At 34.8% G+C, this 25,305-nt stretch overlaps 1 protein-coding gene across 20 annotated transcripts; it reads right to left on the bottom strand.

Moving 5' to 3' along the window:
- Positions 1-546: 546 nt before the first annotated feature.
- On the bottom strand, positions 547-23,281 carry LOC131162350 (tRNA (carboxymethyluridine(34)-5-O)-methyltransferase). Of its 20 annotated transcripts, none has more exons than XR_009138758.1 (5): positions 23,116-23,255; positions 7,436-8,551; positions 1,350-1,534; positions 1,176-1,217; positions 547-854 (listed from the first exon to the last, which is right to left on the bottom strand). XR_009138758.1 is itself a non-coding variant. In XM_058118718.1 (5 exons), exons 4-5 carry the CDS (start codon positions 8,515-8,517, stop codon positions 1,447-1,449), a joined length of 1,170 nt encoding a protein of 389 aa, XP_057974701.1. In that variant the 5' UTR covers positions 8,518-8,551; positions 16,032-16,198; positions 22,445-22,591; positions 23,116-23,241; the 3' UTR covers positions 547-1,446. The 20 variants fall into 20 exon arrangements, 8 of the variants coding, with proteins under 8 accessions (XP_057974701.1, XP_057974703.1, XP_057974700.1 ...); XR_009138755.1 differs by adding an exon at positions 16,032-16,198 and having other exon boundaries at positions 1,176-1,534; positions 23,116-23,251; XR_009138756.1 differs by lacking the exon at positions 1,176-1,217 and adding an exon at positions 16,032-16,198 and having other exon boundaries at positions 23,116-23,251.
- Between the last annotated feature and the right edge of the window lie 2,024 nt (positions 23,282-25,305).

The following is a 25,305-nucleotide window of genomic DNA, read 5'->3' as shown; positions in this document are numbered from 1 at the left end:
TTATATATTTTTTAAGCAAAAAATATCTTATATTAATTGACCCTTAACCAACAAAATTAAAATTACAATTTTACCCTTAATAAAATGATTATTTAATTTTTTTTTTCCCCTCAATTTTGATAAGATAAATAAAAAAAATGATATTAATAAATTAAGCTGAAGATATTGATAAATATAACATATTTTGAAAATTAAATTAATAAGTGAATCAAACACCAAATGATTGATATAGGTCAACCATGACATAAGCATGACAATATAATTAAATTATTATTTAAATTTTTTTAAAAAATATAAACAAAATAAATAAAATAATAATACAAATAATAATATAAAAATACTTAATAATTATATTATTTCAAAATATTTTTTATATACTTTTCATAAAAATTAAATGACTAAATATATCCTTAAAGATTAAAAGGTAGCTTAAAAACCAACTCAAATCAAACTACCGACTCGCTTTCTGAATATTGTTAAAACACCATATTTAGCAACATAACTTGAACAAAATTAATAAAAACCATACCTAAACAAAAATGAAAATAAATATAAATATAAATTTTTATTTATCGATTTAACTTTCACACAATTCATCCCCCGCGCCAGCAATCGAAATTTTCTCATCATTTTTCTGCAGAGACCTAGCTCGAGAAAATACATGGGGAACCTACCCTTTGGTAGAAGGGTCAATGGCAATTTCCTTTACAAAGAATAAAGTTCCAATATCCTCTCAGTTGAAAATATTAAATCGCGTTCATCATATGAGACGGAGCTTTTGAGTGAAGCTCTCCAGCAATGGACCAAAAGTTACACCAAAACCAATACATAAAAATGTGCCCCATCCATTATACCTACAAAGAACAAATACGTTAAACCGTCTTTGAAATAATATTGTCAATGATACATAAAAACAACACAGCAGGAATTGTCGATAAGCAATCAATATCGACCACACTCTCCCCATCCCTCACCTAAAAAGTCCGTAAGCACATTTTCCAGGAGGTAGAAAAGATAAGATTTAATCTCAGTTGATGACTTGGATTCAGACGTTAAATTCAAATTTGAAAGAATTTGAACAAAATTTAATACAACTCTATATTATATTTTATTCAAATCCACACAAATTCAAATCCAAAATCTCCCCCAAGGGTAAGGGTAACTATCTCCTTTACCTCTATTTGTCCAGAACTTTGTTTTCACTTCAGAGCAGTACTCTGCCATCACAGATTGAATAGAAAATTACTCCCCAAAATTGATTAAAATTCCTTTGGAAGAAGTGCTGATAAAAATTTCAGAATATTATGTAATTTTCTCTATCCAGCGGTACTCCAGCATATGGAACATACTCTTTGAATAAGGGATTTGCAAGGTTTGGGTCCATCAAGAAAAGAACAATTGTCCTCCTTTGAGAAGCCTGGCTTGGACTGGTCTAGGTCAGCTTTATCATAAAGTTTTCTCAAGAACAACACACCAGTTAGATTTGTCATAAAACCGATCAACAATGACCGCATTTTCCATGCCAGACAATAACCTGCAAACAACAATGTCAACATAATGAGAAAGCAGGGATCAGTTTTTCCTGTGAACACAAACATATCATAACAAGGAAAGTAAATTAAATGGGAGCAAGAATAATGGAAAGTGCCACATTTTACTCCTGTGGGATTTCAGATCTAATCAAAAAGCCATTGCAACATTAACTCATCATTTGTCATTACATACTTTATAGAGGGAAATTACACGTATGTAAGCTAATCTCTATCTGTAGAAGTGTTGCTTTTTATTCAGTAGTCCAGGCCTTCTAAAAAAATGGTACAAAAGCATGCAGTGTTTTGATAGTTTTACCTTAGATGAGAATCTTGATACTAATATTAAGGAGCATGGCCTTCAGGAATTTCCATTGGCCAATGCTATGTTTTCTTTTTTTTTGATTATCACAAGGACTCCCGCCATCGACGAACCACTCTTTGGACCCCCCGATGCGGCACCAACCTCACGGGTCAGAGGCCTTCCCCCCTGGTTCGCCGGCCAGGTTGATCGGATGCGGTCACGGGTTCAAATCAGCCAGATGGACATTTTGGCCAATCCAGCCAAGGGACACATGCAGCGGTATCCACTGTGAATAATCACGCTTTCACGCCACCAATGCATCAACCGTGGCTCAAACCCCAAATTCTCCTTCTTATATGCCACAGCTGAAATCCACCAAGCTAATGCCCTGGGAGCGCCAATGCTATGTTTGCATGGTCAGTAGGTGGTGGCCATTCTCTGGCCAGTTGGTTAGATAGATTTGCCTTGTACTAAATGGGAGGATGCCTTCCCTACCATTTCTGAAGACATTTATGTTAGGCCAGTTTCAGACCATTTTCCCCTTATTTTGGATTCCACTGACAAGTGGGTCCCACTCCATTCCATTTTGAAATCATGGGGCTTTCTCATCCTTTTTTGTTGAGGGTTCTTGGGGTAATAGATTTATTGAGGGCTGGGAAGGGTTTATATTTATGAAGAGGTTGAAAGATGAGGAAGTTTTTGGTGACATAAGGAATAAGAAGGCTAGTATGTTGAAGGAGAAAGATGATATTGATCATTTGGAACAGTTGGGTAGTGTATGGAGCACTTAGCTCATGGGTTTTTTTAAGGGGTTGGTGGGGTGTTAGATTCAAGTGGGATATGGAGGGGTGGTGTAAGACAGCCAAAGAAACAGCGAGAGAGTTACAGGAGATAAATAGAAAGAGAAGAAGCAGCACAAATAAGGGAGGGGCAGCAGAAAGTACAGGGACAGCAGAAAGAGAAAGCAGAACAGGAAGATCGGAATAAAGCAGAAATAGAAGAACAGAGAAAAGAAGGGGGGAAGAGGGAAAGGAAAAAGGAAACTGTTCTGAAATTCAAATTCACAACTGTTTAATACATTACAAAAAAAGTACTTACACACCCAACATCACAGCTAAAACAAATAATTACAATATAACCCCAAGTAAAACAAATATAATTACAAAATAACCCCCAATTACTTAAAATACACAAAATAATCCTAGACTAACTAAATTTATAAAATATCTAGATTTACTACTTTAAAACAAAATCTCCCATTTTTATTCAATCTTCAAACAATATCCAATCACCCTAGAATTATCTGCAAGCAATCCTCCATCAAGGGGTGGATTGTAATAGATTTTTTCATAGATTGGTTGAAGGTAGATATACAGTGTGACTTAAGAATTGGAACCAACTGGGGGTGATGTGGTTAGGGATTCAGCTGCTATTTTAGAGGAAATTACAGTGTTCTTTAGGATACAAGGAGAATCCTTGTCAAGCCTATGACTGGGAGATAAGGCTGGCATCCTATTTCTGATCATTTGTCTTAAAGGTTGGGAAGACCTTTTGAGGAGAAGATTAAGCAGCTTGCTTTTAGTATGGATATGGAAAAAGCTCTAGTCCAGACAATTTGGAGTCCATTTAGTTGTGGAAAACAGTTTTCATTTTTCATTTTAGTTTCCAAAGAATCAGAAAAAATGTGGACTAATTTTTCAGTTTTACATTTGTATAAAATAAATTCCCAATAAAAAAATTTTGGCACTGTTTGCTTGTGGAAATAGTTTTATTTTCCATTTCTAATTTCAAATAATTACAAAAATGTCACCATGTTTCAATTTTCTAAATTTATACAGAAAAACTGAAAACATCTTTTTATTATTCTCTAGATTTCTTACTTCTCACTTCGCATATGGGAGCATGGAATTCAGATCTTGGACTTTGATTTGCATGAATAACGTATTGAGTTTCTTTTAAATCCACACAAATCCAAATCCATGCCCCAAAATCCATTATCCCAAATACTACATTAAATAATTATTAGAAAATTGAAAATAAGTAGTCCTTTTGTAATTATTTTGAAATCTAGAAAAATAAAATGAAAAAAAGAATCGCACAACTAAACAAACTCTTTATTTAAATATAAATCATGGAGCACTAAAAAGTAAGCCAAGATTTTTATAATTCTTTGGAGAACTAAAAAAATGGAAACGGAAATCTTTTCCACAAGTAACCGACCCTTAGATTTTCTTCAAAATTATTGGAAACTTTTCAAGAGTTTCAAGCTACTGGGGTGGTCACCAAGGATATGAATTCGGCATTTATCAGTTTAGTCCTAAGAAAGATCATTCTATTAAAGCTAGTGACTTTGGACATATGAGCTTGCCTGCGAGTTTCCATAAGATTATTGCTAAGGTTCTTGCTGATAGGATTAAGGAGGTGATAGCATGAACCATTTACAGTTGTCAGGTGGCCTCTGTTGGAGGTTGATATATTTCGGCTGCTGTCCTTGTACTATGAGGTTGTGGAGGACGGTAGAAGGTGTAAAAAACAAGGTCTAATTGAACTGGATATTGAGAAGGCTATGGTAGGATAGTGATGCAAAACAGAAATACAGAAGTAAGGAATTGCAAGGGAGAAATTAGAAGAGAAATAAAGGAGAAAAAGGAAGGGGAAGAGCAAGAAGAAACAAGGTTTAGAATAGAGGAAGTAGGGGATACAATTGAGGGGAAGAAGACACATTCAATTCTCAGTTCAAATTTAACAATAACCACCTATTACATGGCTTTCACACGCTACTAATAAGAAAGCCTAAAATACAAGAAATTACACATATACACCCAAAGATACATGAAATTACAAAGCAGATCCTAACTACACAAATATTACAAGCCTCCAAAACACATGATTCTACTGCATGCAAACTAAACACTCAATAAACTACTAATTAAGTAAGCACATTTGGATTTAGGACTTAGCATTCCTTCGATCCTATTGTTGGCCTCCAAATTGGGTCAAAATGATCCATCCAAATACCTGCTTCTAGCCAACATAATTAGTTGGCAGTTCTTGGATAAGGATCTTAGAGAGGAAGGGTTTCAGAGATAGATGGAGGGGCTGGATTAGGGGCTGTCTTTCTTCTACTTCCCTCTTTTATTTTTTATTATGAATGGTGAAAATAAGCCTGTTTTTCAGCTTGTGGAGGCATGAAGCATAAGGATCCTATATTCCCTTTTTATTTTTATTTTGGTTGCAAATATGCTACGTAGGATGATTGAGAGAGCCATTGATAAGGGTCTTGTCTAAGGCATTGCTGTTGGTAGGGATGGATTTATTGTGTCACATCTGCAGTTTGCTGATGATACAATTAGATGATAGTAGCTCCTTCGGCAATATTCTTACTGTTTTGCAGGTTTTTAGTTAGTTTTTGGGATTAAGATCAATTTACGCAAATGTACTTTAGCTGCCTTCAATGGTTCCTGAGGTGATTTCTAGATAGGCTGCACTTTTGGGTACGGGATTTTGTTATGGCCTTTGTGTTACTAGGAGGTTTTTTTAGGTGAGAATCCTCAGTCTCTGTGGTTTTGGAATTTGGTGATCACAAAGGTGTCTTAAACGTCTAGATCAAAGAAAAGGTGCACTCTTCTCATGGGGAGGAGGGGGGGGGGGGGAAGTGTCACATTACTTCAATTACCATGTGTCTTTCTTAGATCCCTCTGTATTTTATTTTATAATTTAAGTTTCTGGTTAGGATGGCTTGCAAGCTTGCGAGTTGGGAGTTAGTTGGGATGCTAATATAACTAGAGTTTTGCATGTAAATTCTTTCTTCTTCCATTGTATCAACTATCAAATATGAAGTGGGAGACCCGTGAGGAGTTTAGTTTTGGAAAAATATTTTGCTTGGGAGGGGTGTAAGCTTTTCTGTTACTTTTCCTTCCATTTTTCATTTCTCTCTGTATCCTGATGCTCCTAATTCTTCTGTTCTCATTTTGGATGGCTTTGAATTTTCATCGGATTTCAGTTCTGTCATAATCTTATCGATTGGGAGGTTGAGGAACATTATTCCCTTGTAAGGTCGCTTCCGTTATTCACATCATAGGGATGTTAGATTGGGCGTTTGGATATTTAGGTGTTTTCTCTAGTAAATCATTTTATTCTCATCTAAATGGGTCTTTCATTCTTTCCCTCTTGCCAATAGATTATTGAAAGCTAAAGTTCCTTCAAAGGTAACAGTTTTTGTGTGGATCGCCATTCCTAACAGAAGTAATACCAGTGGTCTATCGGAGACTTAACAGGTTTGAAGACCAGACTTGGCTCAATTATGTGTGTTTAATGTCACTGTTGTAACGAGGATCATGCACTGCCCTGTTGCATTGTGATTAGGGAACAAACTTTTTTGTTTGGTGGGAGAATGTTGGGTGAGTCCTTAATCTTTAGAAGCCTTCTTGATGTTTGATTTTTAAAAGTTTTGGAAGACAAATCTGCAAGTACTTCATGGTGGTGTTCTATTTTTGCTGTTATTTGGATTATTTGAGTGAAGAGAAATGCCCGTATTTTTCAAGATCATGGGTCTTCTGCAGGGTTGAAGGGGAGCTTAGGCGCAACGGTAAGGTTTTCGCCGTGACTTGGAGGTCGTGTTCAAGGCGTGGAAACAGCCTCTTGCAAAAATGCAAGGTAAGGCTGCATACTATACCCATTGTGGTCCGCCCCTTTCCCGGACCTCGCATATGCGAGAGCTTTGTGCACTGGGCTGCCCCTTTCTGGGTCTTCTGCAGAGTTAATTTGTGACAGTGTTGTGTTCCTTGCATCCATGTGAGCATTCACTACAAGGTGTTTCGGCAATATGGTTTTTTATGACATTCAACATGATCAACTAGCTGAGTTCCTTTTCTTTTTCTTTTTTCTTCTTTTTTCTTTTTTATCTTTTTGAGGAATCTTCATCCTCTTTGCAGATTCTTCTTTCCTGATACATTCTTTTTCTATTAAAAAGAGAAATCTCTGCTAGAATCATTTTTAGTTACTCATGGGAACTTCAATCAGAGAGATAAATGGCTTGATTTATCATTTACATGACATTGATTATAGGTTCATAACTGAAATCCCTCAGATGTTCACGGCTTCACTCTTTGTCAAAAACAATTTATACTAAGAAAAGAAAGAGAGAGGATACAAGGACCTCCTATAAACTCAGAAAATAATAACAAAAATCAATTAAAACTAACTTTCTAACGAAGCAAAGATCTCCAATCTCTTCTGCGTATCAATCAGAGGAACACTGGAAAAGCCATTTGCGGTACAGAATAGAAAATACATTTTTTGTCTGTCTCTACTTTTACTGAAACAAAGCATCAAACTATTGTTGAGATGCACAGCATGGGATGTGTAAAAGCCAATACTTAATAGTTATTCCCAAGAGAACAGAGATGTACTTGCTGGGGGCGGGGGGTATTGATGTCAACATTCCAGTAAACATAATGCATATTTCATGTCAAAACTACAGCAGATCATGAAAATGAATACCCATTTGAATTGTTCATAAGCAGAGGAAATAATGTTAGAAAAGCAAAGCAAAGTTTTTGTTATTCAAATAGAAATAAACAAAAAAATAGATTAAAGTTACCTCTCAAGCTCGCCTTCACTAAAAACATGGTAATACCTATTGTACACTACAGCACCCTTCTTATCATCTTTCTTTGCCAGGCCATTTGCCAGAGCAGTAGCAGAAGCACCACTGACTTCAGCACGATGATAAGGTAAATGCCAAGGGACAAAATACTCCTGTTGACACTCGACATGTTTTCCATTTTTGCAACCTGCAGAATCATCTTTACTACTGGAGACCATAGTTTCCTGCAATTTCTCAACGGGAATCACTTTGGGGTCATTGAAGCAATCTCCAGAATTGTTCTCCTCAGCTTCTGGGATGCTTTCTAGAGTGCTGGATGACGGTCCACGTACCCGCGGACTGCTTGGTCCTATCCACTCCTCTACATACGTTTCAGTAAGAGGCGTCCATTTATTTACCAATGACCTATCCTCCTGCTCCACTGCCCAAACTGTTATTAGAACAAGACCGCCCTTTTTAACAACACGAACTAATTCATGTATTGCTTTCTTCCTCCTATTCTCTGTACTTAGATGATGCAACACAGCAATAGAAATAGCAGCATCACCAAAACCAGTCCGGTAAGGAAGATTTACAGCATCTGCAACTAATACTTCATGCTCTCTATCAGCACAAATATTAACAAGTTGGGGACTGATATCACATCCTATAAAGAAGCAACTGGGATTTAAGCCCAAATACTTCCCATTTCCACATCCTGCATCTAACACGAGAGATCCTACAGGCAAAGATTTCAAAAAAGTGGCAACTTTTGGCCATTTAGCAAAACGGGTGGAACTGAAATGACGTGCGATTGCATCATAAACATGATGAACATACTTCTTTTCAATTTCTGGGGTAGAGTAAACACTTGACAATGAACCACTCTGGTCCCAGCTTCCCAATACAAGTTGCTGAATATGAGGTTCTCCATCAGTTATATCAGCAGACAAATTAGAACCATGAGATACTTTGACTTCCCCCATGGTGCAGATGGTTTCTGAATGGCAGAAACTGTTAACAACAACAGAGGGTAGAGTGAAGATTCTCTGGAATTGATTGAAGCATTTCCCTATTCTTGCAACATGAAAGATCATCAGCCTTAAGCTTAAAATCTAATCAGACATGACCCTGCCAAAAAATAAGATGCTCTTAACGCAAAGAAGAAAGTCAAAAAAAGCAATTTTGTTCCCAGACTTATGACCATAATTGTTGAAGGTACAAGGCACAACACATATGCACTGATGCACAAAGGGTACTCAGCACTTCGGTGCAAGATACTTTGGTGAGTATTTATTAAAATTGTGTCTTAAATGTATTTTAGCTGCAAAAAATGTAGCACCAAATGCAAAAACGATTTAAACTAGAAAGAGCATGCCTAAATACAAACTATCAAGCAAACTTCAATATAAGCACACATGAGTAGAAAGAAATGCCAAACTACTAAGCATAGTTCAACAGAAAAGACAAGAAACAAGAACATGAGTGCTACGGCAATTTACAAATTCAAGAAGATAATAATTCTCTTCCTCATAAACTAAAAAATTATCCTCTCTTCCAAAATTCTTGAAGAACACTGTTCTTCTAAGATTTCAGCAAAAAGAGAAAATGAAATTAGAATTCACATATACCCGACGCGCGCGCATAGATAGAGAGAGAGAGAGAGAGAGGGAGAGTGTAAAAATTTGCTGAGTCCAAGTAGAAGAAGAAAATTTGATTCTACAGAGTCCAATGAACTGAGTCTAATCTTTTTAATTTTACATAAAATTATTCCAAAACAAAAAAAAAAAAAAATACACTTCATAAAATAAGAATACAGCTGAAATTTAAGCCCCCCCCAAAAAAAAAGAACAGAAAGGAGAAAATAGAGAAAAGAAATAGAAAAATATATAAACAAGGAAGAAAGAACAAATATATGGGGAGAAAGAAAGTTAGAGAATGCAAGCAAGAGCTATTCTTTTTTCTTTTCACTAAAAAAAAAAAAGATGTTAATTCATGAAGAAAAAAGTACAAAGATGAGGAATCCACAAAAAAACAAAGAATCTAGAGAAGCTAATACAAAGAATCCCAAAACTAAGCCAAACAAGCAAACAATTGAATCACACTGGATATCAGAAATGTCTGCACTGACAAACACCGTGCAGTGAATTCCCAGTAAACACCCACATGGACACAAAAAGCAATCTTGCCCCAAATCAAATCTACAGCTGAAACACAATCTCAAAAAATTTAACAAAACAGTACTGTGATGACTCCCAATGAACACCCACATGGACACAAAAGAAACAAACAATCCTGCTTTAAATCAAATGTACAGGTGAAATACAATCACAAAAAAGTTGACTAAACCTGTGATGACTCCCAATGAACATCCACATGGACACAAAAAAAAAACCAATACTGCCCCAAATCAAATCCACAGGTGAAACACAATCATGGAAAATTTGTGCATTTCTCTCCAGCCAAAGAACCCAATTAACAAAAAAAAAAAAATGCACTGCCACAAAGTTATCATTTTCTTACGCCTTCCAAAACCTCTAAAATAAATAAACAAGAAAGCATTCAAGGAATATGGACACACCCAATAATCTCCCAACTAACCAAATAGTTTGTTCCATAAAAACCTAGGTACAGGGTAATGCAGAAATTAATGAACACGATCTTAATTACTAGTGTAACATATAATAGACACTTGAAGAAGAGCCATATATGGTCTTCAAAGCTGCAGCAGATTGCAGTTAACTCTATTAAGAATGCTGGTCCACACAAAAATCTTTGACACTGAAGGAACTTCAGCTCTCCACAATTCATTAGCAAGAGGACGAGAAAGGAAAGACCTGTTTAGGTGAGGGAAAAAAAAAAAACAAATTACAAGAAAAAACACCTAATTATCCAAATATCAAATACTAACATCCCTAAAATGAGAATAACAAAAAGAATCCAAAAACCAACCACCCACCCACCACCCCAAAAAAAAAGAGGGAAGAAAGTTCCTCCACCTCCCTATCAATAAGATTTTGACAAAGCTAAAAATCAAGAGAAACCTTAGAACAATCTATAATGAGAAAAGAAGAAATAAGTGCATTGAAAAATAAATAACTAAGAAAAGCAGAAGGAAGGAAACAAAGGCATACATCCCAGAGTTGAAGTCCTTCCAAAACCAAACTCTGTACCAATCTCCACTTTATATTTGAAACAAGGGAAGAATATAATGGAGTTACTTGCAAGATGAGTTTTCATGAGCTTACATGAGATAATAGCTACAGTCATAGTGTCCAACTCATTCTTCTACAAACCAAATTTACTTTTAATAATCCCAGACAAAGAGAATCGGTTTCCAAAGGAAAATTATGTAACCATTTACCCAACAAAGCAATGTTTTTAGATAACAAATTACCGAGATCCAAGCCCCCCTCCTCCCCAGTCCCCAGACCTAGAAACTATCTCCCAAATCACAAGGTGACCTCTCTTCTCACCCACCCCAACCAAAGAAAACCACACACAATCCTTCCACTTTTCAAATTTTTATAGTTAACTTTATACTCTCTTTTCTCAAAACAATAGTTTTAAAAATTGATGCGTAATGGCCATTATGGACGTTAGTCACATTACAAAACAGCTTGGCTGTGAATGACCAAAACAGGTTTTCGAGTCCTTTTTTTGGTCAGGTTTTCAAGTCCTTTTTTTTTCTTTGCATTTTCCCCTCTCTCCCTTTATTGAAGCTTAGAAACTCAATTTTAAGTTGGTTTATTTAGTTACCAATTTTTTTTATTAAAAAAAATCATTTTTGGATTAATTGTCCTCGACATTCAGTACGCATTTTTTAATAACCACATCAAATAAACATAACTTTTTTTCTCTCATTAAATTACAAGTGCTAGTGTTCTAAGTTCTTTCAAATTTTTTTCTTGTTTTTCTTACGCCTACATTGAAGACTAAAATACATTGTAACATATCCATTTTTGTTCTTGTTTAACATAGAACATTCTATATTTCATTTGCTGGATAACAAAACTTCCATTAAAGACAAAAAGTTACAAAAGATGGCATTCTATATTTTATAATTCTTTATATTTATGATTTCTTAGTTTGAATTTTACTTGTAATCAATAAAGTAGGGAAAAGTAGCAAATGTGTGCTTCTTCTTGCCAATAGCAACTAAAGCAACCAAGATGACATCCAATACTTGTAGTATATGTTATATCTAAAGTGATTAAAATTTCTTGAAAAATCAATTAAAGCATTAGTATATAGGATTCTAGGATCAAAACATGTAAATGCATATGTTTAAAGTTTGCTAATGCAAAAAATGAACTCATGGAAGCAATGCCCGTTACCCATTACATAAAATCCATGACAGCTGCAACTGTAACTATCGTTTAAGACAGCACTCAAAACAAAAAATTCCCAAAAAGAGAAGGCAATATTTTTAGTTTACGCATTACCCTTTAACAACCCCATTCCTCATTCTTCTTTTATCCTTTTCCAGCCTGCTGCAAAGTTCAATCAATGAGACATGACCCATGAGAGAGAGAGAAAGGACAGTTTGCACTGGGAGGGGGAAAAAGGTCAGAGGCCCCACCCCGGGGGGGGGGGGGGGGGGGGGGGGGGGGGATTTTGTGGAATAAAAGTAGCACCCTTAGGATGGATAAAAAGGTCGGGAAAAAAAAAAGTAATGATTAATTTGGACAATAAACTAGAAGAGATGCCAAAAGGTTGTCAGTTAGAAGCCTTCTTTTGAGTCCATTAAAGAGGAGGCAGTCCAGGAAGCAAAACTAATTGAGGAAGCTTGAATTGAAATTGAAGAACCACCAAAGAAATAATGGGTACTTCAAAGTTGGGGCCTAAGCAACATTGTGTTGAATTCATTATTCCAGGTCAACTTGTTAGCTGGATTTCTATTGAAAAACCAAGGTCAGCTGCAGAGTTAACATATAGCATTGCAATTCGCTGTCTTTAAGACAATGTAGGACCATGATGGAGAAGTCATCAAATACCGGCTAACCTCGAGGACAAAGAATTGCATTGGCATATGTCTAGTTTGCAAGGCCAAACTTGGTTTTTAATCTTTTGAAACTTCAAAATTTGCGGTACTCTTCTAGGACAAACAATGTAGCGTGCAAGCCAGAGCTAATAAATGAAAGTTCAAGGTCGAATTCTATCAACTGGGAATATTAGGTCTGGTGTTAGGATGCTTGTAATATTTCTCTCGTAAATCATTCTATTCTCACCTAATTTGTTCTTCTCATTCTTTTCTTCTTGTTAATCATTTATAGAAAGCTAAGATTCTGTCAAAGGTTAAGGCTTTTATGTGGATTAACAACAACAATGTGTCATAGATTATAAGACCATTAAGACCTCTCATGGCCCAATCACTTGATGTTTGTGTAATGTGCTATGCCACTGGGGAGGATCATGCCATCTTTTTCCTCATTGCCCTGTGGTTTATGAAACAAGCTTGGCTTGTTCAGAGAGTTATGGGTGTGTCCCAACTCTTTGGGGGCTTTTTTCGCTGCTCAATTTTAAAGGTTTTGGTAGCCATACAAGCGCAAGGACTTCATAGTAATGTGCATTTTTTTCCCCTTTTTCATGGGTGTGTTAGCTGTAGAGGGATGCTCATATTTTTGCGACCACATTTCATCTGTTGTTTTGATTTCAAACATGATTGTTTTCTTTCCACTGCTACAGGTTTACTCATCAGGATATTTCAGGCTTTTGGTAATTGGGCTTTCTCTGATCCTCAACATGACTGCATGGCCATGTTAGCCTTCTCTTTTATTATTTTTTTATTTTTCTTCTACTTGTTATGTTCTTTCTTTTTGGTATTCTCTAGTTTGTTTTAGAGGACTTGTCATCTTCATTGTAAATTACTTCTTCTTTTAGTATAGGTATTCTCTTGTTTGTTTTAGAGGATTTCTCATCTTCATTGTATATTACTTCTTCTCTCAGTATAGTTTTTTGTTTCTATCAAAAAACATGCAGGCCAAAAAAAAGTAACCGGAGGGACATAATAAACTCTACAACTATACAAAGTTTCTTGATTTGAGCCATGCTCCTTTCCCCTCTATTTCTTCTATTAGAAAGAAACATTAAAAATTAAACTATTGTATACATCGAAAATCTTTTACTGACAAAAGCTTATGATTTCTTTGTAGTAGAGACAATAGCACATGCAAGATTTACATACTCTACACATAGCATACATGAAACCAATCCCATTAAAATCCTTTTTTGTTTTTCGATAATAAAACAAGACATATTAAGAGAGCAGAAAAGGAGATTACAACATCAAAGAGGATGATCAATCCCCAAAAAGTAAGAGAAAATATGGATATAAATATAAATATCATCAAAATAAAATAAATAAAAAACCAAACGAACAAGTCACATAAGAAACCCCCTCTTTAAGCCCTTTCCCCCTAGTTCACCAAACACTTCAAGTTTGCTAGTTCATGCTACCCCTCCTTCAATTTCTTTTTACCTCTAAGACCAAAAAAAAAAAAAGGAAAAATACTACAAACCCATCTCATCCATCAATTATTGAGCTTTTAAGTCCTTCCAATCAACCTCAATAATTGGAATGGGCAAAATCATAGTTGTCAAATCGAGATTTAAATCGTGAATTGAAATTCCAATTTCATGAATCGAGAATCAAGAATCGAATCAAATTGTAAGATTTGGTGCAAAAATTGAAAAATCAATTCCAAATGACTTGCATATATGTAAAACAATTAAAATAGTAAAATACATAGAAATGTCAACAAATGTGAATCATCCATGTTGATAATTGGAATGGTGCTTGCCTTCGAAGCAAGTTTTGTAGGTCTAAATCCTATCATTATACATATACCGATATTAAAAAAAAAAATGAGCCATATAAGCAAGACATATGATGATCTAACCATTCCACCTTTATCAAGTATCAAGTTAAGCTAGTTTCTATGAAACTATAACACTTGTTAGGTGACTCGGAACTAAAGCACCTAGTCTAAGAGTTCTACACTAAGAAGTAAGATAAGGACACAAAAAAGGTTTTTAAAAATTGAAATTCATGCTTATGGTGTAAGTTTACATGTTTAACAATAAAAAAATTGTGTATGCATTCGTTGAAAAACAATAAGGAAACAAGAAAAAATTAATGAAAAATTGAACTTTATGTATTTTAGGGGAATGAATCAATGAAAAACAATAAAAATTTGAACTTCAGGGTGATTAACAAGAAAAATCATTTTTAATGCATGGTCTTGCTCTAATAACTAAAACAAGAAGAGAAGGTAAATAAAAAACACAAAAAAAACTTACTAAAATATGGAAACTAAATCAGATATTTAAATCTGAAGGAGTGGAGAGGGTAACATGCCAACCAAAAGCTCACCCACCTAGTTGACTTTGGTTTTCTTCTCAAGAAAGGTTTCCTTCTCTAACTCTAGTTTTCTTCTAATCTTATCTAATGGAAGAAATAAGAGGGTCAACAAACATTTTTCTTCCCTCTTGAAGGAAAAAACTCATGTAAATAGCAAATGGAAGGCCAGCATGAAAAAGAAAAGGGTTTAAAAATATATAAGTTGGGTTTTAGAGTTGCATCAAAATCTAAAGATTCATATGATTCGATTCATCGATTCACCAGGTGAAACTTACGATTCACCTCAATTCACTGCCTCCTACAATTCTCCCATGTGATTCGAACTGATTTATGCCTTTCTCGATACAAATCATACGATTCGAAACAAGAATCGTACGATTCTAACAACTATAGGCCAAATCCCTTCCTCACACTGTTGCTTCTTACCCAAATAATCCTCATTTACAAAGTGCCCTCTAAACCTTCCATCAGAGATGGCACCACGTGATAAATCCAAGAAAATCATATGATTCAGAAGCATAGCCGCATTGATCTTGAATTTCATCCAAAAGCAAACCATCCTTTCCACCAACTCCCTAATATCATCATTATCATTATCTGAAACATCACCCCATTTCTCCTTTTCCTTACCCTTGTTGCTCCCACATTTGTATCTCCCTATTGAACATTATGGGGGTTCACAACACAGTACTTTCAGTGATGACTTGATTTGCACATTGTGAACAATTGTTTTTTCTCTTCCTTTGCGAACAATTTGAACTCAGAGTGAGCTCTCGTAGCAGCAATGGGCAGAAACCAATAACATTTAATAATTTTATTTTAAATCATAAAATAAACTATGCTGTTGAATGGAAGTGAAGGATTATAACATTAAAGAACGAAATGACTGGGTATGCTGATACCCTTGACTGGGGAGCTTCTATCCAATCTGAAATACTATGAACATTATTAAATGGTTATGACAATCATTTGCAAAAAAAAATAAAACAATATGCTCCAAACAGAAAAGGCAGAGAATCACACAACTTAACAGATGAAGTTCTTTAAAAATGAAATTAAGGCACTACTTGGATAAGTGGATGCCCATAGTTCCAAGTAATTAACAATAAAAAATATAAGAAGGAGTAGACATGCAAATGCAAACTAAAATTCAATGATTCTAACTCAAATTTGATGCCCTTGCAAGTTGCAACATATATTTGCATCAACAACAAGGATTTTGATTTCAAATAACATTTAGAAACTTACAACTATATCATTGGGAAAGGGAGATCAAATTCTGCAAGTGCCTACGATCACTGTAAAGTCACATTTAAAGGAACTTCAAAACTTTCAGCATTTAGTGAAACTTTAAGTGGGGACAGAGTTGATGCAGAATAATGCATTTAAAACCTCAACTACTAAACCCATATATCCTGCAGGAAAACACCAGATGGGCAAATGACCAGGAGGGGAGAAAACAAAGTAATATTAGGCCATGTCTATATCAATGGACAATATTGAAACATACAACAATGTGTGTAACCATATCAGAAGAGCATACCCCAAGTTTATAGCGCAATACATAGATAGGTCAAGTAAAAGAAATTTTTTTAGAAAAATTAATTTCTAAAAAAAATTGTATAAGCCAATTACTTCTGTTGTGATAGGAAAAAAAATAATAATAATTCAGCACCCATCTCCAATAATAGCAAGCAGGATACTTCATTAGTGGCAGAGATCAAACAAAAAATAAGTAGAATATGCATCTGGTGGAATTATTTTTGTTTAACTAGTGTTATAGGGTTTGGAGGGATGTGATATTGTTGTGTCTCGCTTTTTCAACTCTAAAATGAAGAGGAGAATGGAACATTATTGAGCATCACTTTTTCTAGAATCCTAAAACAAATTTCAAGAACCAAAAGACATCCAAATGTATTGACGGCATGTTTGGTTTGTGGAATGGAATTGGGGAAGGAATGGAATTAAGTTGGGAATAGAATCATTGTAGGCATTCCAATGTTTGTTATGTGTAATAAAATTATAGGAATGGAATTATATTTATATAAATTTACTATATAGCCCTTGTCTAGAAAAGTATAATATTTCAATAATAATGTCATTATATTTACCATAATGTCCTTACTATAAGAAAAGGGGCCCCCTGGACCACAAGGCTCCCAGCTTTGTGAGGGTAAGGTAGGGTCATCACAGTGTACACAGCCTTAACCTGCTTAACAAACTTTAAAATACACATGTTTATTTAATTTTCCAGCCCAACTCACACTTCTCTCTCTCTCTACATGCACACACACACACACAAAGTCCTTGTTAATAAAGTAATTAAAATTTAAATTTATGTTAATGCCACCACTTCCAATGTGAATGATGTATAACATAATATAATCTGTGTGTGTGCATATATAACATCAAATTTCCTACATCAATTTGTTCCCATCATATCAACATGAAATCACCAAAAATCAAATATCAAAATTTAATTAATTTTAACTTCAATTGATTAAAATAACTAAGAATCACACTTTATTCATAACCATAATGATCATTATTCACATCCAAAAATTATTCAAGTTCATAAATCTAGATTTGATCAAATCATGCCTATTTAAAAAAAATCATTAAAATCCATAATATATATTATCCAAAATAAAATCCCAATTATAAGTCCAATAAAATAGCTTATAGTAACTACTCTTTTCGCACACAACTCTTATCTGTGAGTGTCGCTCCAATGGATGACTGCTTAAAAAAATCCAATAAATATATGTTATGAATAAAGAATAAATGTCATTATATTTAAAAATATAAATATAGTGTTGAGCTCTACTTGATCATATCCTAAAAACTCATCAATAAAATTAAACCTATTAAGCAAATCGAGTGGAACGAGGGAAAATTTTGAAAATTGACATTTTTTACTTATGGAAGCAAGAAACCAAAAAGTATGTAGTAAAGAGGATGAATCAAATCTTGTCGATAGGAGTCACTCAATTCTCAAATAAAAAACATGCATGAAACCCAAGAAGCAAAATAAGATCCTATGGTGTAGGGAAAATGATTGATAGCCGTTACCTTACCACAATTCAATGTCATGAGGATGTATATTTAAGCAAACAAAAATTTGTACGTGCTGGAAGCTCGTTTTATAGTGAAAAATAGTAATAAAATTTGCTGCGTTAAGAAAGAAGTACAAAGAAAAAAGTCTAACCAGTACATGCCTCTAAAGAAAATAGGTATTAAGAAAAAGTCTACCCAAGAACCAAGATCCAGTGTAACTCCAAACAAAAGTGTGTGTGCATCAACCTGCCTTTAACTTCTCTATACATGCATTCATGTAATTTTCCAGGCAACTATGCTTCAAAAGCAGTATAAGTTATCATCCCCTGATAGAATGGATAGCCAAACAGCTTACCAAGCAAAAAAAGCCAACTTCTTGGGGACATTAGATTTCCACACAAACCTCCAGGGAAAAATACCCTCCAATTCACCAGTGATTTGCTTATTTTAAAAAAAAAAAAATCTTGACAAAAAACCAGAGCTAAAACACCAACCCAAGGTACAGCATCCTCACCACTTAAACTAATTTTGGCGTACAGTGCTGCCAAAAAAGAAAAAAGAAAAAAAATCACCTCTTTGAGCTCCTACTTCTTTATATTCAAAGCTCCTTTCCACCTCAGGTCTCCCAATTAAGAACAATAGCAACAGATTCATCTTTGTTCCTAACAAGCCTAAACAAAGCTAGATAAGCATCTCTTGAAGCAGCCTCCTCAAACTAAACACCTGACCAAAACTTGATTCTATGCCCATTCCCACAATGGAACTAATGAATTTGGAAAACTACCTTTTCCCACTCAATATCCCTATCCACAACCCACATTCATGGGATAACCTTACCTCCTTAAAGATTGAGCCCCCCTCGACTAAGCCAAATTAATGAACAAGACAGTCTCTTAGTCCCAGCCCCTCAACCTTGATGGGAGAACACAATTCCCATTTGACCAAGTTGAACTTCCTCCCTTTTATCTGAGCTTTTCCCCCCACAGGAGCTGGAATATAAGAGTTTTGAGTGCAGAACCTAATTTATTTTGTAAAATAGATATGGAGAAGGCTTGACCTTTTCCTATTTGAGTCTTTGACCACGTTTTCTTATTTTACTAAGACCTAGGCTTTGTGAAAAGCCACAAAAACAAATATAAAATCACTTAAAACTCCTAAACTTAGATAATTAAAGAAGATAATATCTATGTCTATACTACAATATGCCTATTATATTTCATAATATTGTTTTAAATAAAAATAAAAGAGTACAGTTCCAATTACAAACCTAGGATTTGAAAATACCATATAACTAACTAAAGACTAATGCAAGTATCTACATAACTGAAGACTAGCAGCTGCAAACATCTATACAAGTAAAATTTGTATAGCTTGGGGAATGCAAAAGCACATTTATGTCAATGCAAAAGAAAAGCCAAAAAAAATAAAAATAAAAAAACATCTTTCCAATTGAAGTAAGCCTACAGAACTGTTGTTAAAGAAGTGAACTACGCTTCCTTGGTTCCTTATAACTTCACCATTGAATGCAATTCATTTGATTATAGACTAATCATCCTTGGCTCCTACTTTCGGGTTAAAAGTCATCCTCCAAAACACACAGCTAATAGTTTATGACACTGGCACATGCTCAGGCATATGCCAAGGTTCAATAGGGACTGACAAGGGTTCTGGAAAATTTAATTGTTAGAAACAAAAAGAAATTAATTTTTTAAGTTCTATAATATAGGATATAAACAGTTTTTCAGCCTCCTTAAATTGAATTCAACCAATGTCACCATACATACACATACACATGCGTGCACGCGCACACACACACACACACACACACACACACATATATATATATATATATGTTTTATAAAGAAATGATATGAATTCAAATTCTACATTTAGTACACTTTTACAAAATCCTAAATGCATATTGTTCCATTATTCTAGTGATTGCAAAAACAACAGTATATGCTCAATGATACAAGCAACTTGGATAGTCATCTTTATTTAAACTAGGCTGGGTTTTGTCTTGAACTAAGATCAAGAGTAGGTTTTGACTTGAACCCAAGTCAACCTTGCCTTAAAACAAATTCAACATAAATCCTAGAATCTCAGCCCAAGCTTAGGCTGCCCCGCCTCAAATTTCAGATTAAAGGTCGCAGTAAAGGAAATAAATGGATGCTGCTAAGCAGTTCAGACTATGCTTCATTCTGCAAATGGTATCTCTACAATCACACGAAGGCATCAGTACATAGCATTACTGGGAAGCCAATATGCATGTATGTTAACCTTTTGAGTGCGATCTCTGTTTTTGATGCTGACAAAGCATATGTATCTTACATGTGCACTGAACTTATGGACAGGGTTAATTCTTCGTACGCATGGATGGTAAAAATACAATTGATGCCATAAGAAACTCAATGCTCACAACGTATGATAGCGTTTGGAGAAGCAAAAGGAATGAAGATCTATTTTCATTTGTATTTGCATTCATTTTTATATTTGTCTGCAATAATTTATATCGGTCTGTAATAATCTTTGCATGCAATGCATGCAGGTAATTGTAAGCTCCACAAAACCGTAGTTTGACCATAGGGTACCAAATGTCATTAGGGCACCCTTTGGTCGACCGACGCCGGATTTTTGGGACTATCTCAAAACAGCCTCAGTAAGACCATAGTAAGACTTTAGGTCCCAACACACACATAGATCATACAAATTTAAGGAGTGTCAAAAATACACTTAATTGAATATTTCTAAAGAAATTGAGAGAGCTCGGGCTACCGAACCCCAGGAGTTCAAAACTCCTCGGGCGCCCGAACTGTTAAAAAGTCAACAGTTGACTTGGGCTCTTGAGCGATCGAACCTTTTTGTACGTACTGTTCACGGGCGCCCGAACCCTTTGAAAGGGACATTCCACCAACTCAGGCGACCGAACTTTTTAGTTCAAAATAAGCCTCGAGCGACCGAACCTAGGACCGGGCACCCAAAGTCACGAACAAAGGTTACTAACTTTGATTCGGGTTGCTGAAGCACGACACAAGCGACCGAAAATATTTAAATACCTTTTTAATCTATGTCTGTTTGGGCGACCGAACCTCAGCGGGTTAAAATAATTTTAACCGCTGTAAAATCGGGTTAAGTTTGGTTAATGGTATTTCAACTATTTGAAATTTTTTTAATAATTCCCAACAAATCCCAAATGGTTATAATTTTACCTCTACCTATATATATAGGCTCATTTGCAAAGATTAGAGAAGAATTAGCAATTTTCATTAGCCAAAATTCTCTCTTTTCAAAATACACCATTTGTCCAAATATTCTCAAATCTTCACTTCCTTGATACATTATGAGATTGTGAAAGCATATTTAGAGTGCTTGTGATTGCTAGATTTTTCTAAAAACTCTCATTTGCTTGTGTGATTATTGATATTCTTTTTGAGAAGTTTGGCTTAGTTTTATCCCACTGATTTCATATTATAAATCATTGTTGGGATAGACTAGCAAGCTTAGGGATCTTTGCATTGTCATTGCAAGATTCCCTCAACTTTGATTTTGTCATGCAAAAACATTTTCTATAAGTTATAATATTTTTCAAACTACTCTTGAACTTATTACATTGAAGGAAAATATTTTGAATTAGTTTGAATATTTGATTACGCATTTTTAAAACCCAAGTTTATTATTGAGATTGATATCTATTGTTTTAAACAAATAGTTTGATTAGAACACTCTTGAACATATTAGTGATAATACCTTATTGAGTGTTGCTTGCACAAAATCACATCACTGAGCTTACATTTCCTATATTATTGATGTGTGATTGATTGAGTATACTGTGCGTATTGGAGTACATATCTGCTTTACTTGAGAAGCATAATCACTGTATCAGTCATGTTGTGAAAAATACTATTGTATTTCCAGGCGTGACCTGAGAGGGCTTGATCTAACCCGGAAGGATAAGGTAGGGTCAGCCCTGTGAATTTGACCTAGGGTCTTCTCCGCCCCGCAAGGTGAATTTGTAAAGATTGAGGTCAGTCCTATGCTAATTGACTTGATTGTAATCGATGTCGCTCCACCCGTTAAGTGAGCTTTAGTGAAATCTTCCGACTTGCGAGCTAAAGGCGAGGACGTAGGCACAGTTGGTCGAATCCCGATAACATATCTGGTGTTGATTTTATTTTCCGCAATTTACTTTCTGCACCTGTATGTTTTTATTTATCGTTTAAATATCTGATTGGGATTGTGAATACACAGAAAGACTCTAGGTTTGTGAAATACTGCTTGCTAGATTAGTTGAACCTAGGGAATTAATTTTTAAATACCCAATTCACCTCCCTCTTAGGGTTGCACCAAAACTAACAATGTAGTCTTTCAATCTAAACTTGGCTGTAAACTGCAGGAGCACTTATAATGTTGGTCGTGTTTAAGTTTCAATCCCATTTTAGCAACAATAGATAGATAAACTACAAGCAAAATCCAAGTCTTACTTAAAGTAATCTGAAATTCTCAATCTTATTTAAAGCAGCCAGAAACTGAAATTCACTTCCACTGTACCACTACTTCAATAAATAAATAATTATCAAAAAGAAGATGAGGAATTGAAGCCCAACCTTATCCATGATTAAAGATAAGCTCCGGCTAGTTTTGAAAACATTCAGTGAGCCCAAATAACAATTCTATTCCAAGTTCTCAAGGTTTTTGAATCAACAAATGCAAGGCTTTGAGGTTCCTGGAGAAGCTTATGACTATTTTTCTCTCTACACTCCACAGAAAATTTAAAAAAAAAAAAAAAGGGACAAAAATTATTCAAGCACCAGAGACCAAAAGATGAAAATGCAAAAAAATACATCAGATAAGAATAAAAAATAAAAAATAAAAAATAACAGCAGCATTTCAACATAAATGAATAGAAGAATAACAACAGCAGATTAACAGAAATAGAAGATGAAGAAACCAGTGATGAACATCAAAAAAGAGTTTAATATCAACAACATTAATAGTTAAAAAAAAACGCATCAGTGCATATCAAAAAAACATCAGAACAAAGAATACGAGATGCATAAATTGAAGCGAATCGGAAAGCTAGAGTGTAGATTCAAGTGGAATTGGACTGAAGCCATATAGAGGGAAATCAAGTCCAGAACGAGAGAGAAATCGAGCACGAGATCAGGCTTCTGAGATTTAATATGAAATTTGAGCAAAAACTACAAACAAAATCAAGCCCTGGAGAGAAATTCGAGCCCTTAAGAAACAAGAATCGTGCTTTAGAGGGAGTAAGCACCTGGAATGAAGTTAGTTCAAGGATTGGTGACCTTCCGACAAAGAGAACCGCAGCGATTGAACAGGAGCCATGGAGCTTAATGAGAGGGAGCAGAGAGAGTAGGAGGGTCGATTTTAACGTCGGGCTTCTACGGGCTTGCAAGGGACATTCTCCCACGGAATAAAGCGGTTTTGCTAAGGGCTTTTTTGTCTTTAAAGCAGAAAAATGTTGGGAAAGGAATGCTTGCGAATTTTTTACGGAAATATTTAATTAAAAAAATGTAATTGTACAATACTACAATAATAGGAGAATTATTTCCATGTTAAAAGAAAACCTACTTTTGGATGGTCGTTTCTTATTATAGAAAACGGTTACCCAAAAAAGTCGATTTCCTTTGACCTTGTAGGTTGACGTGGTAATAATTACGTATGCAAAAGAACTTTTTCTAAGTTGGTTATTTATATAAGAACTGACTATTTAAAAGTCGATTTTACTTTGCACGCATGAAATAAGTTACAATCGCACTATTTACGTAAGTTAAAATTGACTTTTAATAAGTCGACTTATGAAGTAAAAATCAACTATTCCAAAGTCTATTTTACTTTGCATGCATGCAAGATTTGAAATGCCATAAAATTTACGTAACGTAAAACAGACTTTTGGAAAGTCAATTTATGCAGTATATATCAACTATCCCAAAATCCATTTCGATTTGTTCTTAATGTAAAATTTGTGTAAGCTTTAACAACTTTTAGAAAGTCAGTTTATAAAAATCAAATCAACTATTGAATTTTTTTTGTAGCTAAAGTCTCAGTTCATGCAAAATTAATGTACACCTTACTAACATTTCAAAAGTCGATTTAGGTTATACTAACTAAGTTTCGAAAAGTTGGTTTAAATTTTTATGGATAATTGTGAGAATCGTTGCATGCAAATTTTAACTGACCTTTCATTGACCTTATGTTAAAAAATTTCACCCTATCCCCTCCATTTGAGAAATACATATAACAATACATGATGACAATTTGGTCATCTTTTTCATGCAAAGGACCATATCAATTAACCAAATTTCAAAAGTTGGTTTATATTTCGCATAAAATTTTATATGCAAGACCTACATATGGAAAAGAAATGACCATGATCAATAAAACATAGCTGTACAAATTTTTTAGTAGTGATCACTTGTAACCTTGGAAGCATAGGGCTGACTTAACCTTGCTACAAGAGTTTGTTTTGTAAGTTTAAAGAGTCTACCTAGTTGTCCAATTATATGGCTGGTAATTTTTTTTTTGGGATTAAGAAAAAGGAATCAGAAGTTAAATTCTTCAAAGCATGATCATAATAACTATTGTTGGATGAAGTTGAAATAAGCTAACATCAATTTGCATATTTTATGTTATGTTTTGCTACTATTTTTTGTGTTGGTGTTTTTCTGGTTATATTAAATGTCATCTCACCTCTTGTTTAGCAATGTGTTGCCTTTTAATATATCGTTTGTAGCTAGCTAGTATGAGCAAAAAACTCATCAATTAATCTAATGAAGTACACTTGTACGTAGAAACACCTCAAATTGAATTGTTATAATATACATGCACTGTATAAAGAGAGAATGAGGGGGGGGGGAGAGAGAGAGAGAGAGAGAGAGAGAGAGTTAAAGATGAATCACTGTGAATAGATTAAATGAGCACTTAATATATCATTTACCATCATCCTTATTGTCGAACTCATTAGACATATCCGAGTTTGATAGGTATATCGAATGATTGATTGTCCTCTATACCTCTAGATGGTTAGCTGTATCCTAATTGTTGTCAAACGCATGCCTTGCAATGAGCTTAAAAAAGAAGTGTCATACTCAATGTAACATCACTATTATTCTTACGACACAAATGTCGAACTGCATTGTGGATCTCATTAATATCTCTAAAGAAGTCTCCACACCTTATGTACTGTGCTCAAAGTTAAGGTACGAACTAGTGCCACCAATGTTCATATCTGTTGCACTAATGAAGCTTCCAAAGTAATTCCATCAACCCATTGCCTTTGCAGAACCAACCACCAATGACCATACCCATGTTCGCAATCTTTATCCAAGTTCTCATCATTATCAAGAACCTAATGTTGTGTAGCCATTAGTCCAAAGGTATAATTTTTGTTTGTATACTTCCTTATGTAATGGGAAAGGAACTTAATTTATAAGTTCACATCTGA

Source organism: Malania oleifera, chromosome 8, assembly GCF_029873635.1.
Source record: "Malania oleifera isolate guangnan ecotype guangnan chromosome 8, ASM2987363v1, whole genome shotgun sequence".
Classification (NCBI taxonomy): Eukaryota; Viridiplantae; Streptophyta; class Magnoliopsida; order Santalales; family Ximeniaceae; genus Malania; species Malania oleifera.
This window is presented reverse-complemented; position numbering and strand designations above follow the sequence as displayed.

What these genes read in the sequence shown, in the direction of transcription:
- LOC131162350 (XM_058118716.1), bottom strand. Translation starts at nt 8,517, where the DNA reads ATGATCTTTCATGTTGCAAGAATAGGGAAATGCTTCAATCAATTCCAG. An exon ending in AGTGAAGGCGAGCTTGAGAG is followed by an intron (nt 1,535 to 7,435) that starts GTAACTTTAATC and finishes TGTTGTTTGCAG; the next exon opens with GTTATTGTCTGGCATGGAAA.